This window comes from Micrasema longulum, unplaced genomic scaffold (assembly GCF_059751315.1).
Source record: "Micrasema longulum isolate JH-2025_06_02 unplaced genomic scaffold, ASM5975131v1 h1tg001904l, whole genome shotgun sequence".
Lineage (NCBI taxonomy): Eukaryota > Metazoa > Arthropoda > Insecta > Trichoptera > Brachycentridae > Micrasema > Micrasema longulum.
The window spans coordinates 127,225-142,426 of NW_028279078.1; the positions used below are offsets into that span (position 1 = coordinate 127,225).

Here is a 15,202-nt window from a genome sequence, read left to right on the forward strand (position 1 = left end):
TTGTAAAACTTGTAAGTCTGCAAATGGTCAAAAATCGTTAGGACTTCAAATAATTTATGTGCGTGTAAAATTTGTATATTCGTACAGAGTTGCATTATTTCATAAAAAAATTTATTATAAAAAACTGCTATCTTGCGAGTGTCGATTTTCTTTCAAGATTAATAGGTTTGGATTATTTGGCCAGTGGAGGAATGGTGTCGGTGCTGGTTCTCCCGATCGGACTTGTTTCTTCCGGTTTACTAACAAGCTAATGAACTAACACACCCTATCGCAGTCAGAATTGGAAAAATTAGATTGAGAGTGACTGACAAATTGACTATATATACATAGGATGCTCTGACGGCGATAGGGGCATTGAAAGCAGTAAATGTAAATACAAATAAAAAAAAAACAAGAAATAAAAAAAAGTTATTTACCATTCAATTAAGCTAAAAAAAAACATTGTTTTTGCAATGTGCGGATCTGAAAACAGGCCACGAGACATTTAAACAGATCCGGGTAAATGGTCGGAGCTTTCAATGGCGAGTGACGCGATCAATGTTTATTTTTAGGATATGAAAAATTTGATAATAATTTATTCTGCATACTTAACTAAAAATCTTTTTTTTTTATATGACTTTTTTATCAGAAGTGCGATATGTCGACCACTTTACTAAATATCAAACTGATTTCCAAACTAAAATTAAGGTTTATTACAAAATTTAACAAACCAATCTTTAATAACAGAGAATATAACATCGATGTCGAGGCTTATAAACTGGCAATAACTGGTTCAAGTGGACACTTTACATGCTGCGTAGTACTCGCGGTGTAGGCAGAATGTGAAATATTGCAGTGAGTAAACTGGCCACAAAAACAGGCCAATAACAAGTCATAAGCCCTGTAAATGTCTCTCTATCTCTGTAGTAATAAATCCAGTATTCGCTTACAAACATTTGGAGATATACAAAATATTGTAAATCCATAAAATGTAACAAATATTTTATAGACCATGCTAAATTATGTGACCGGCCAGTTTTTATACAGGGAGCGTAACACAGAGAACGACCCCACCAAATCAAAGATGTGAACTACACATTGTGGGGCCAGTCGGAGAGCCACCGAGGGCTGTGCAGGGCGGAGGAGATGCGGGTTCTTGCTGCAAACCGATCCCGGGGATTGGAACTAGAAAAATAAAATATATAACTTAGTGTTGGCAACAATGTTACTGTTTACCATATTACGAGCAATATATTTTATTTTTTATTTTTATTGTTATGTTTCAAGGTACGTATTCTGATGGGACAATAAAATTTATCTTTAATTTTATCTACAAAGTAAAATTAAGTTTTCTGTATGAAAAATATAACAACAACAACGACAACAACAAACCATCACGCCGTTTCTCCGTAGGGGTAGGCAAAGAGGATAGAACGCCATAACACTCTATCTTGGCATACAGACCTTGCTTCCTCTACATTCGTACATCTTCTCATGCACGCACGCCGATTATTCCTACTTTTGACATGTGACAATAATGCATATCTCAGCCTTACACACTTCACGGATCTCATAAATAAGTGAAATAAATGCAATAAATAAGTGGTTAAAAATAAAGCTGTTGTATATTTATTTTACTATAATGAATAACCGCAAAGTTAGTGCTTCAAACATAAAATGTATCTTTCTACCTATTTACCATTTATTTAGATCTAGGCTCTCTGTATGGTGAGTTTAGGTTCGTCCTCGTAGAACAAATCTACTTTGGAAGGGTACACGACCCTCACGTTTCCTTCCAAGTCCACGATCTTCAGCTGCTGTATCTCCAGGCGGTGGAAGGGACTGGCCTTGTCCCCCTCGGTCGGCGGGCCGCCGGCGGGACCACCCACGCCCGTCTTCAGCACCTCGAGGAGGAATGCGTCCATCACCTTGCGGCAGACGCCCTGACTCTGGGCCGAGGTCACTTCCACCATCATGGACTTAGATTCGTGGGACATCTAAAAAAATTATATAATTATTTTGCTAAACCTTTTAACTCTATTTATTTTACACTCAGTATTTTATTTTATTTTATTTTATTAACACATGGCAAAATCGTATTTTACTAAACTTATAATATTAACATATTTGGTTTAATTATTTAAAAAAAAACAAACATTATTTTATAATCGAGATTTAGAAACAAAAATTAAACCTAAAAATGATAAAACACATTCAGTAGAAGTTTAAAACAATTAAAAATAAATGTAAAAATTAAATTAAATATTAAAATATTTCAAAGAGTAAATATGACAGGAAAATCATAAAGCACTGTTTCATATAATTTATTTACCTTGGTAATGTCACTGTTGGTGATTGGTGGAAAGCTGATGACATTTCCCTTGCTGTCTTCCAAGCACGCATACAGCTTCTTTCCTTCTAGAAGATACAGGAATCTGAAATATTATTCAATATCAGTTCAGTGCCGACAATCAGTGTTTACAAAGACAATATGTTCCATTTACAAAACAGTGAAAAAGGGTAAAATGAAGTAAAATGAGGTTTATTGCATTTATGCTAAATTAAATTATAAGCAAACAACGTTATGATTATGTCCAAATGTTAGCAGACAGACTGGATTTCCTCCCTAGGGAGTTATTTAGATCTAAATTCGTTGCAACGGAGAGGGAAAACATTTTTAAGAAGGGAAAATGGAAGTCTAGCTTATGGGCTGTCATTGGCTGGTTTAAGTGGCCACTTCACACATTGTGTAACATTCACCATTCTGCCCATGTTTAAACTTCCGCATTTCCTCAACTCAAGAGACTACACATACGAAGATTTATAAAATATATATTTTAATTTTTTTGTTTTTTTTTACAGTATACATAAGAGGTAAAACAGAGTAATTAAAAATAAAGGATAATTACAGAGAAATGAAATATATATTAACAGTAAAAATAGTCAATAAAAAATCCCATAAAAGGCATGGACTGTTCGTTGGTATACAAGAAATGTTTATGAATTTTTGCTCCTATAATAAATAGACAGTTTTAATATTTTTGTGTAACATAAGAGAAAATAAAATATTCTGTAAAAGATTATATGGTATTTTTTTATAGTAATTAAAAAAGGAAATAAAAATATTTTTTAAAAACATAAAAATATTCCTTATTATTAAAGGGCAACAAAATATATCATAGAAAAAAAGAGTTCATATCTTTAGTTTGTATCCAGGATAGTGCGTGTTCCTCTGAACTCAACTTATCGCAATAGAGCCATTGTTTCATTTTTATCTGTTGACTTTTGTGAAGTAAAATAGTTGAAACCTTTATCATGCGGGTGAGCTAAATGCATTTTGGTAATTTGAAATTTTTTGTAAATCTGAAAGATTTAGCTAGTCTTGAATTTTGTATTTTTAGCGCTGTCTTTGATCAACTGAATACATAACAGCATTACGTGGTGGGAAAACAATACACTCTTATAATTGCATTGCTATTCCAATAGTGGCGTTTCTCGATCCTTTGTTACATGCAGATAAGGTGATCAGTCTCAGGCTAAAGGTGACCAGTCCAGGGAAAAGGAAATACTCCAGTGAAAAACCATATTTTAAACAAATAATTAATGTCGACCTAACCAGGATTCGAACCCAATGTCTCAAGCATGATAGGCAAATTGCGCCAACCACTAAACAATGAGCGGTTATCTCCGCTCAATTCGCATCGTAGATCCTTTGAGCTGTTCTTTCGCTTTCCATTCGCTCTGCATGCCCACACTAACGCAGCACTCCTTTCTTGATTGTGTCGATAATGCAAGTCTCAACCTTACATAGTTCACGGATCTCGACATTTGTGCACCTATCATACATCGTTTTACCACACACTCGCCTGAGGGATCGCATTTTGACAACATTTAACCTACTTTCATAATTATTTTTCCAATTCCATACTTCGCTGCCATTCATTAGAGTTGGCACTAGAACTCCATTGTGAACTGCTGAACTCCATTGTGAAAAAAAACTATTGAGTGGAAAATATTTGTTTCGTATTCTGATTATACACTAACAATTCTTTTTTTATATAAGTTGGGAGCGAAGTATGGAAAAACAGGGATGAAAGTAGGCTGAATGGTGTCAAAATGGCGATCGGTCTCGCAAAAATCTCAACGGAGCATTACCAATCGCGGATCGGCGGTTGGAAAACGCTGATTTAGAGAACAGGTGAACAAATGACTCGCCTACAGTCTGTATTAAATGCTGCAGCGAGACTTATTTTCGGAATCTCTAAGTTCAGTCATATCACTCCACTTCTTCGGAAATTACACTGGCTACGTTTTCCACAGAGGGTGGAATACAAACTCCGTTGGCTTATGTATAAATCACTGCACAAATCTGCTCCGGAATATCTAAGGGAACTGTGCATTCTAGAAGAACTAGCTGACAGGCGTCTTACGCTTAGATCAGCTACGTCTACGGTGAGAGGAAAAGTTATTATACCTCTACGCAAACAGCGCACTAACTTCAATGAACGCGCATTTGCGGTCGCAGGCCCTATGGCATGGAATGCTCTCCTAGCAGAGTTGCGAGGCTGTGAGAGTGAAGTGATGTTTCGGAAAAAACTTAAAACCTACTTGTTCTCTAAATCATTTGAATAAATTCGTAGCATGTGATGACAAAATAAATTATTTTAATTAAATTACGAATTTAAGAGCTTCAATTAAATTTATTTGTCTATAGAATCACTATGTAAAGCGCCGTTGATTACAAAAATGGCGCTATTTAAGTTATCCATAATAATAATATTAATAACAGGTGGGTTTTAAGTTTCTTTTGAAACATAACTTCACTCTCACAATTTCACGCCTTTGCTGGAAGAGCATAACATGCCATAGGTCCCATCCCAATGCACATTTACAGAATTAATTACGCTGGTTACATACAGTATGCACTATCGGGTGTGGAAAGAAATGATGATGAATGAACTGTGGAATCGTGTAACTGTCTTTATAATTGCATAATAAATGTATTAACAATTTTTCTGTAACAAGCTCCGTGATAACTTAAATAAATTTTTAAAATCTGTATCAATTTTGATAAAAATAAATTTAGGCTAACTTGTGTATTCCAGAGTAGACATTTCTCTTCTTCTCCTTGCGAAGATTCTCCGCCTCCTGCTGTAGCTGGTTGAATAGCTGTTGGCCAGTGTACGTCTTGTTCCTCATGAGAGGGTGGATCACAATCTTGGAGGGCGGGCGAGCAGTATACAGCAAATCTCCTACAATCCATATTGTACAATATATTTATTTCAAAATAATTAAACATGCAAGTCGGAGGGTCCTGTTGGAATTAACTAATAAGCATTCAAAAATATTTATAAAATCATAATATACATAAATAAATCATACACTTAACATATCAATATTTAGAACATTTCTTGTTCTTTTCACTCATATTGTCAAGATCAAAAACATCAAAATTTTAAAAATCAGTATTCTGTACATTAAAAATGTTTTTGTGTAAGTTTTGTGAAAGCGGCATCACTAAATAATCGACCTATTCATGATTCGATTAAATGAAAATACCTACATATTTATAAACCAGTGTTTTTAATCCATAACTTAATACTCGTACATATTATTATATTTTTACTATTAAGAATCGCAGCGAAATTCAGACGAACGCAGAAGCATCCTGTGTATATTGTATATCATTAGCAACTCATAAAGCAATAGTTGTCTATGTCACGCACATAAGCGCATCTGAGCGCGAGAGAGACAGAGGTTATTTTCATAATGCATATGTCGTGCGATGTCATACCATGGGCTTATTCACGGATACTACACAATGCGTATGTGTAAGTATAGCGCACGCGCCAGCTTATAAAAATCCACCAGTACCTAGACATTAGACACATTAAATTTTCGTGTTCTCACCGGGAATCGGCCAGGAATCTTCCATGCGTGAGTCAAGCTTCTTGAACACTACACCACGGAGGCTGCCATAACCACTAGTGTTCATCATTCCCTTTCCGCACCTAATGGTGCATAGGGCACTGCATTGGTACACCAATCGCTGCATATTTGAATCATTTTAGTCAAATGAGGGTAAGATGATCAGTCTTACGCTTCAGGTGCCAGTCCAGGGACTATGAAATATTCTAGTGTGAAAACACCCTTTTAAATAAATATTTCATATCAACCATGTCGGGAACCAAACCCGAGACCTCTCGCATGGTAGGAGTGTTAGTGTTTAAAGTGGCTAGTGTTAATAAAGCATAAATGAATAAATGAAATGTATACACACCAGGTGGGAGTTTCCCCATATCGTGTGTTGCGATGGTGGCTGCATTTCTTTTCTCGCATATAGTATCGTGCAATTTTGTCTGCATTTGTATGAACTTCTTGAAGCTGTCTTCTGTGAAGTTGAGCCCGTGGACGATGCAACAAACTACGTGCGGCCGCACCGACTTGACCTCGTCCGTGATCTTCACGTTGGGAGTGTCATCCCCGAAGTGCAAGACGTGCATCAAGTGGGTCAGCTCTTCGGCGATATCTTCCTTGGTTTCTTTAGCGTCGGTGGAGGTCTCCTGCTTCTTGTTCTGGCCCTTCTTGCTCTTCTTGCCGCCCTTCCCGCCGGCCGCGTCGACGCTGCCCGCCTTGGCGCAGTTCTGGCGGACGTAGTCCACTATTTGCTTCGTTCGGCATTGGTCCACGAGTTTCAGCAGACGATTGTCCAATAGAGCGTTCCCCTTGAGGTTTATATCTGGAAAAAAAGATAGTGGAAGTGTAACTGTGTTGTCAACTATCAAACATCTAAATTTAGTAAATGAGGCCTAGAATTTCAACCGTCCATGCGTTCAGTAGCTGCAAGACTTGATGTAATCTAACTTCTATTTTTATAAATTTGTGTTTATTTCGTTTCTTAAAATATCACTTAAACTCGAAACTTCATTGTCAAATAAAATAAAAAATTCAAAAATGTAAATAGGAGCTAGATTTCTTACTGTCCATGCGCTCTGTAGCTGCAAGACGTGCTGTAATCTAGCTCCTATATATCATAATTAGAGACGAGGAACTAGAATCCCAACCGTCCAAGCGCTCTGTAGCTGCAAGACGTGCTGGTTTTCACAAAAATGGCGCTATATAAATTATCCAAACATATATTTATATATATATAACTGTGGACTGTACAATGAAGAGCGTTGAGAATTTTTAACACGTACCCTTGAGTTTCGGGATGTCTGAAACTTCCTGAGGAACTATCTTGACTTCATTGTAGCTGACATCGAAGTTCTTCAGCACCGGCAGCTGGTTAATGGTCCCGGGAATTTCTACTATCTTATTATTGTTCAATTTCAAGTCGCTTAAATGCACATTCTCGGCGTAACACACGTCGGGAAACGTGGACAGTAAATTATTCGATAAATCTAGTGAAATTAGGTTAGGTAGCGCGTTGATCTGCGGAAATTCTTCTAGTTTATTAGAACTTATATTAATGCTAGTCAGCTGCGGTAAAGTATTCACTTGCGGAGGAATAGAAACCAGACGATTTCTGGAGAAATCCAAAACCTTCAACTTCTTCAGTGTACATATTTTATCATTAAACAGTTCTATTTCATTCCCAAATAAGAGCAAAGATTGCAAATTGACAAGTCGGCTGATGTCATCCGGGATAATATTAAAACATGTGTCACTAATATTCAACAGGTTCAACCCTTTTAACGAAAATATGGTATTGTCCAAACCGCGTTCGGATATTTTTTCAGATATGAGAGGGCCGGATAATTTAATTTCATGGCGATTTTCTGATTTTGCGGCGGTAACTTCGGGCCACGCTACCGACATTTTCACTGTTTTTGTAAATTTTTAATATCTTCTTCTTCTAAAAATCTGACAGATGCTTTTTGGATGACAATGGGTAGGGTAGCCGTAGACAAATATATGTTTTTTTTAAATAAGCCCAGTACGTACCTGGCACATTTTTTAAATTAGTTTTATGCACCCTAAAATACTTTGTTACCCTATACTCTTAAAACACTAATAAATAAAGTGTATAAAATGTATCAACTCAAAAGTTCGGCAAGGAAAACACGCGGGAGTTTAAACGTGCCGGTGAACTTGATACAAGCTTTCCATAGCTGTCTAAAATATTCAGGCATTAAAATCTTTTGTCCCCGTAAAAATAAGCAAGTGTTTTCGTTTTAGATTATAAAATCAACCTTTGTTTGTATTGGGAAAAAACGCGGCGATGTTTCAAAATATTTCAATAAGAATTTAAATATAACTTTCCAATATATTCTATTGTTTTCTCTAATCTGGGGTTTCTCAGCAATAATGCATTTAAATATAACCTTTTAGTTCATGCCAGCCAATTCTCAAAAGAACCCTATTTTAATTACCGCCTTTACAAATAAATACATTAAAATAAATCCCCATTTACCCGAGCCGTTACTAGGTATCCACGAATATTTCGTCCATTTTTAATGTCAATTACGACCTCGGGTTAAATTCAAATGACCGAGCGGCGAATTACCCGGAATTCCAAAACTCTTTCTATTGAAAATAATAACTTTAACATTAAATATTGACCCATGTTTTTCCGCTGGGGAAAAACAGAACCTTTTTAATAATAATTCGCAAACCGATGGCCATTAGAATAATATTTGTATTTTAAAAACTTATTTCAAAATAACAAAATAAAACGCATAATTAATTCCTCAGTAATACATACAAACCTTTCTTCTTCAAATTTCATATATCTTATCTCTAAAGAGCCAGGAAGGAGAGTCGACCAAGAGTCGGTCGACAGTCGGGGAAGTGAGTCAAGTCTACGCGATCGTACCCTCGATCGCGGAGACGATGCAGCGTGGAAGTCGAAGTTAGGGAGTTGAAGTGCAGTGAGTGTACGGGTAGCCAGTGCTACGTAGCAAACTTCGTGGAATCCGACTATTCCACGAGGGTCATCGGAGGCCGCCTTCCAGCCGCGAAGTTCTCTCCACATCCAGGATATTCATCGTCCTCCAAAGGAACGCCAGTTTCCTGCACTGCCAGCGTGTGTGCCCAAACCACGGCCGGCCAGTCTTCGAGTTGGCTGCCGCAGTCACCATCGCCACGGGACCGAATCCCGAGAGCCGCCCAAGGCTCTATCCATGGCAGATCTCCTCCCAGGACATCGCCCAGCATGTGTTCGTCCGAAAACAGCATCCGGACCACCATCCGTCATCTCTCCACATAAGTGAAACCACCATTGCGTTAGAATTAAGGTATTAGTGACGAGTGACAATTACGAACTGCATTAGTTAAGGACCTAGATCTGTAAGTATTTTTATTTCTCTCATGTTTGTAACTAGTTCTAAGATTATTATTGTGTTCTAGTTTAATAAACATAAAACATTCAAGCTTTTTAAATTATCTTCCAATTTACTCGTTTTCAGAATAGATTTAAGTTTTCTTTATTTTCTATTGGGCTTTAAATTCATTTAGTTTTGATTAGGATTATATTATCATGACGGGGAATAAAAATGGGAACACATGGCGAAGTAACTTTTTACACCACATATCCAAAAAAGGCACCAGGAAGACGCGATCTTCAATATTCATCTCAAGTTTTCGTTCGGCGGATGTTCCCGCTTTCTCTCAGTTAGCGGAGAGACGGACAGCTTCCGTCTATTCATACGTGCGAACGCGGAACTTGATTTTTCACAGCCTCCGAGATGATCAAATCTTGTCTATAATTTTTCTCTCATCGCCACACTATCAAAAACCAAAAACTCCCCCCAACAAAAACATTAATTTTTAATATTCCTATTTTACCCCCCCGTGATAAACTCCTAGTCCCACAAGAGTAAATTAAAAAATAAAAGCTTTGCACGCACTGGCGGGTAAAAAACCAGTACTGCATAAGTTGAAAATGGATGTTGTAGAAACAGCTTGTGTATGCATTAATTTAGAGAGCGAGAAAAAAAACTCAAGCTTCGTTTTTGGGTAAATCCTCCTAATGGGCAATTTTATCAACTACATCAATGACTTCGGGGAAAATAAACATTAAAAAAAAATACTATGGAATGAGGATGGATACATTTTGATGGTCCCTATTAACAATGTCGGTTCTGCAAAATGACTACTTTTGAGTAGAACAGTTCAAAGTAGTTTAGTAGTTTTATCCATACTCGGTTTTACCAACGCTGTTGCATGGACAAAGTTATTACTACCGACAATATTAGCCTAGAAACTCACCGAATAACATGATTTTCAATAAAATAAATTATTGTATACCATGTAACTTTTTATTGTGATTATATTTATATAAATAAGTGACAATTGGTAAAAATGTATATCCGACATTGTTAATGAGGACCATCGATTTGATCAATTACTTGAAATTGTGGGCCCACAAATAAAACACCAAGAAACAAAATCCTATTCACTTGATGGTAATTTTTGGTCGCACATTATGCTGTGAGACATGTGCTTAAGCTTGGACAGTAGGGATAGCATTGGCCAGCTGTAGGAGTTTACCTACCAGTGTGCGCATGCTAATACTTGTCCATACATTACAATTTTGTTTGCGGGATCACACGGCGTCAAAAATATGGCAGGTTATGATTGTTTACCTGCGTGTGCATTGTTGCAGGTTAACAACAGCACGTTTTCAAATTAAAATGCGCAGTCGGCTTTAGCACTTTTGTTACTCTCCTAACAGTGTCGTGGTTGGCGGGTACTACCATGCTTGGAGTCTGGGGTTCGATGTGAAATTTCCATGTAGACTTTGTTTTTTTACTGAAATTGTTTATAGTCCTCGAACTCATTTGAATCGTAAGACAAATCATTTTGCCTTCATGTGCACCATTAAATGCAATAAGTAGGTAAAGAGGATGTTTTTTTTAAACAATATAATCTTATCTGTATATAATACAAAAAGTTATAAATAAAAAATCCTTTTGCTATTGTAAGACTTTATTTTTTGATACAAGGTAAAAGAATATTTATATCACATAAATAAATATTGAGTCGAGGTTAAGAATCTCGCAATAACGTATACATTGGAAAAATAATATAAAATGCCTTCCTACCATAACATAAGTACGCAAAATACTTGATTCACTTCTTAGATCATAATGAACATAAGTACACACGTAAAACAAAAAATATTCTAAAAGAATTAAATATATCCAAATCATGATTATCTAAATTAAAGCAGTAAATTCAGAACGATAAGTTAAAAAAAAAAAAATTTACTACGATTTCAGTCAAATCATTATTAAAAATTTATGTGTCATTTTGACGCCACTATGATTTTTAAAAGATTTTAAGACATTATAAACAAATCATATTACACAAATAACATAAGTAATAAAAATCAAAGACATCACATCAAAGTGGGTGTGTGACAAGCTAAATGCGAGATATATTCAACTCTTTTTTACTTTCATATAAAATCAAACAATAAAAAAAAAACAGTATAATTTCTCATTATGATGGCTATTTCATAAGCTAAATTTACATAAGGCATTTTTATTTTATAGGAACTATTGTATATGTTTAATCCTCAAATGCACATAATGTTCATTTTGTTGCATACTTCCATAATATAATACAATATTGATCAATACACTAATTTGACTTTGAAATCAAACTCTGGTACTAATTGAGGACCACTTTCACAAAGCGAAATATCTACAAAAAAAAACAAAAAAATGTTTTTTGACGGAAATGGATACGTCTATATGAGATTTATCGATTGATGAAATAAGATTTAAGTAAAACGACATATGTGCGAAGTTACAGCGAGTTGAATTGAATTAATAATAATAATTCAATAAAAATATTTCAGGTATACAAAAAAAATACAAAAAACAGTTAATGATTTCACGCAAAAGAAAACATACATGTTATATTTCTAAGATAAATAAACTTTTCTATACGATATATTATCTAAGAAATAAATCATATGAGGAGCGCTTAAGGGAGCTTGGGTTAAGTTCACTGGAAGAGCAGAGGCAGCGTGGTGACGTGATCGAAACGTTCAAAATCTTAACTGAGCAATATAATGTACCCAAGTTGAAATCAATATTTACTATGAATGAAAACCGCCATCTCAGAGGTCATTCATTGAAATCAAACACTACCTCCTTCTCATCCGACCCCAGGAAGAACTTCCTGGCAAACCGAGTTGTGGAGAAATGGAATGGCCTTCCTGAGAAAGTGATTAGTGCTATTCAGTTAATGTATTCAAAAACTGCCAAAATAATGTTTAATAACCATGTACACTTGTACACTTGATATACACGCATTAGCTTAATAGCTGCTAGTGTATTATTAATAATTTACATTCTTATCATAAAATATGTAGGTACATGTATCCTTTTTGTGAAAATTCGGAAAGTTTGGATTTTATAATAAATAGTTTCACTTATTCTATGTTATTGATTTCCAGTTGAGTTAGGATGTAGAATTTCTATAAAACAGTCTCTTTGTTTTTATAAAAATCCTAGTAGTTATTTTCATCATAAAAAAACATAGTGAAAATTTTACTTTTTGGAGATATTTCGCTTTGTGAAAACGGTCCTTAATTGGTTACATGTCAGATTATTAATGAACGCATTTTAAAATGTTATTGTTTATAAAAAAAAATATATTTTTTATTAAGAATTGTAAGTCAAATAATTATTTTCCTATATATTACAACCATAATTCCATTACGTATTTTATTTTTTATAAAAATGCATTTGAGGATTAAATTTAATTATTGCATTACAAAATTTATTCAAGAACTAACACTCTTTGTCATCCATTTATTCTATAATCGAAAATGGCAACAGCCCTCTCCTTATTCTGTTAAAAATGCTCATCTCAGACTCTATTTTGAACGGATATCAGCGTTTATCATACATTTTGCTGCACATTCGCTTAAGTTCACATTTTTAAAAAGCCAGCCTACTTTAATTCTTTTTCCTTCAATTCCATACTTCACTTTTATACATTAGGTTTGGAACCAGGATTCCATTGCTGAGCGCTAATTTTTCCACATTAAAAAAAGTTTTGAAAAAATGTGGTATGAACAGTATTTTTTTAAATATAAACAACCGTTTGAAAATTACATATGCATTCACAAAGCACATTTTTTTGTGCTCTGATATTATTTTTCTATTGAAAAAAACATGCTTTATTATTGCACTGAATCTCATCTTTGAAAAATTAATCAAATGCACACAGATGAGCTGTAAAAATCTAGTTAATTTAAATGCTAAAAATAGTAAGCACCTTCAAATGAACCTGCAGAAGGGTAAGACTGATCTTCAAATGATCAAGATTTGCAGCAATCTTATTAGCAGAGCAGCTCGAAAACTAGGAAAACGATAAAAAGTATCAATTTTACCTTAGTATATTTTGTGCCAAAATAAAAAAAAACGGTAGGCCTACTCTAGCGGCCATCTTTATTTCCCTTGCAGGCCTGCATGTAGATTGGTGTTGGTAAAATCCAGTATTTTTTTATTAGAATTGATTTAAATTCCAATAAATATAAATAATATTAAAACAAAGATGTATATTTAAACAGACACTTTACAAGCACGATGTTGATGGCATGTAAATACATGGGTTCAGCCTTAGGTAAGGCAAAGGCCTACATTCTCTAATGGACTTTCTTCGTGATCAAATGCGATGCCACGCAGAAAAATACCATTGTGTGTTATGAAAGCTGTGCACAACAGAGCAGATATATCGCACCTTTATAACAACAGTGAATGACCAAATAATGTGATGATTAATTAGTAACAATACTGCGCTTGATAAACTAATTGATTTTATAAAATAGGATGTTAGATTTTAAGTAGAGATACTTAGCTTAGACCGTCAATAAGAATTTTGAAATATATAATATACAAAAAATAATACAAGTGACACTACTGAAAGCAACTAATAAAGGTGCAATATCATTTCATTCGTTAATACAATCCAATTTATTGAATAAGTAGATACTTAGTTATATTTTTAAGTACATTTTTCACAATTCTAAGCACATAAATTGAATATGTTCTGTAACTTGAATTATAAAAATAAAACTCTTATTTTATTGGTTGGTTGGAATAAATTGCCATTTGGCAATAAGCCCGCCAATGTACAAATAACATTATGTACAAAAAGTTAAATAAAAAAATAATAATAATAATAACACTGACGGCCATTGTAGTAGCTATGGTAACGAGTTCTACAGGAATATATGTACAGTGAAACCCCGAAACTACGTCCCCGTATTTTGAATTTTCCCGCGATTTATGTATAATTTTTGTAGTCCCATTGAATTTAGAATTTTTTAGAACATTAAAAACCAATTTTTAGGTTTTTTTTCCACAATCGACGTCGGGAAAAATTGCAATCTGCACTGAAAACTGACAGCTCGAGAGCCTGAAGTTAGTTCCTATCATTATACCAACTTTTATATTTTAGAGACAGTTTAATGTGTTTTGCGAACATTAATTGCCGCCATTTTTGTGTTCTTGACAACTCAAGAGTCTGAAGTTAGTCAATAATCATCATACCAACTTCTTGGTAAGTTAAATCGATAATCAAAATTATTGCCGAATATTTTCGTGTTTTTTTTTTTATTGTAATTTTGCAAACACTTTTTGTGTTTTACAAACATTTATTGCCACCATTTTAGTGTTTTAGTTGTAATTTCAAAGATAATTTATTGTGTTTTACAGACATTTATTATTTATGAATATGATGCTCAAAAAGTTGCAATAAAAAAATGGTTCAAACATTGCTACATGCATTTTTTTATAAAAAATAATTTGCTGAATATTTTTTTTTCACTACCCTTCATTTACATTTTTTTATCGGTCGCGATATTTGCTAAATATGAAATGAGTTTATTCTCAAATACTCAAAATATACTCTTTTTATAATATTGTAATTAATCAGTTATTTAACACGTCCGTGGACACTTCCTTCTCAAGGATCCAATAATATGGACAAAATCGTAATTTTTATATTTTTTTAGAATACAGTAAAACTCCAATTATTATCAACATTAATGAGTGCCAGACTATTACATAAAAACATACTCAAAAATGTCCAGCAAAGTTAATTGCTTTGACGAAGAAATGCGCTGGCCACCAGCGAGCTTTGTCATGATCCCAATATTCGGCAATCCGGGTGACTGGAGTTCAGATAACCGGATCTCTACTGTATTTCACTTCCGATTGGACCGTAGTTGATGGTTTGAAGTAGATGTTATTTGACT

The 15,202-nt window shown here is 34.5% G+C and overlaps 1 protein-coding gene across 1 annotated transcript; it reads right to left on the bottom strand.

The window, feature by feature from the left end:
• Positions 1 to 600: 600 nt before the first annotated feature.
• Positions 601 to 7,850, bottom strand: LOC148273589 (leucine-rich repeat-containing protein 47-like). The gene is made up of 6 exons (XM_088238462.1): positions 7,179 to 7,850; positions 6,260 to 6,718; positions 5,072 to 5,231; positions 2,312 to 2,414; positions 1,679 to 1,976; positions 601 to 1,164 (listed from the first exon to the last, which is right to left on the bottom strand). The coding sequence occupies exons 1-5, from the start codon at positions 7,798 to 7,800 to the stop codon at positions 1,692 to 1,694; spliced, it is 1,629 nt and encodes a 542-aa protein (XP_088094588.1). The 5' UTR covers positions 7,801 to 7,850; the 3' UTR covers positions 601 to 1,164; positions 1,679 to 1,691.
• Positions 7,851 to 15,202: the final 7,352 nt, after the last annotated feature.

Bases quoted from the DNA above. Each gene is read 5' to 3' on its own strand.
- LOC148273589 (XM_088238462.1), bottom strand. From the start codon at position 7,800: ATGTCGGTAGCGTGGCCCGAAGTTACCGCCGCAAAATCAGAAAATCGC. The intron at 6,719-7,178 runs GTACGTGTTAAA...CTTTTTTTCCAG, and splicing joins AGACATCCCGAAACTCAAGG to ATATAAACCTCAAGGGGAAC. The intron at 1,977-2,311 runs GTAAATAAATTA...TAATTTTTTTAG, and splicing joins CCAACAGTGACATTACCAAG to ATGTCCCACGAATCTAAGTC.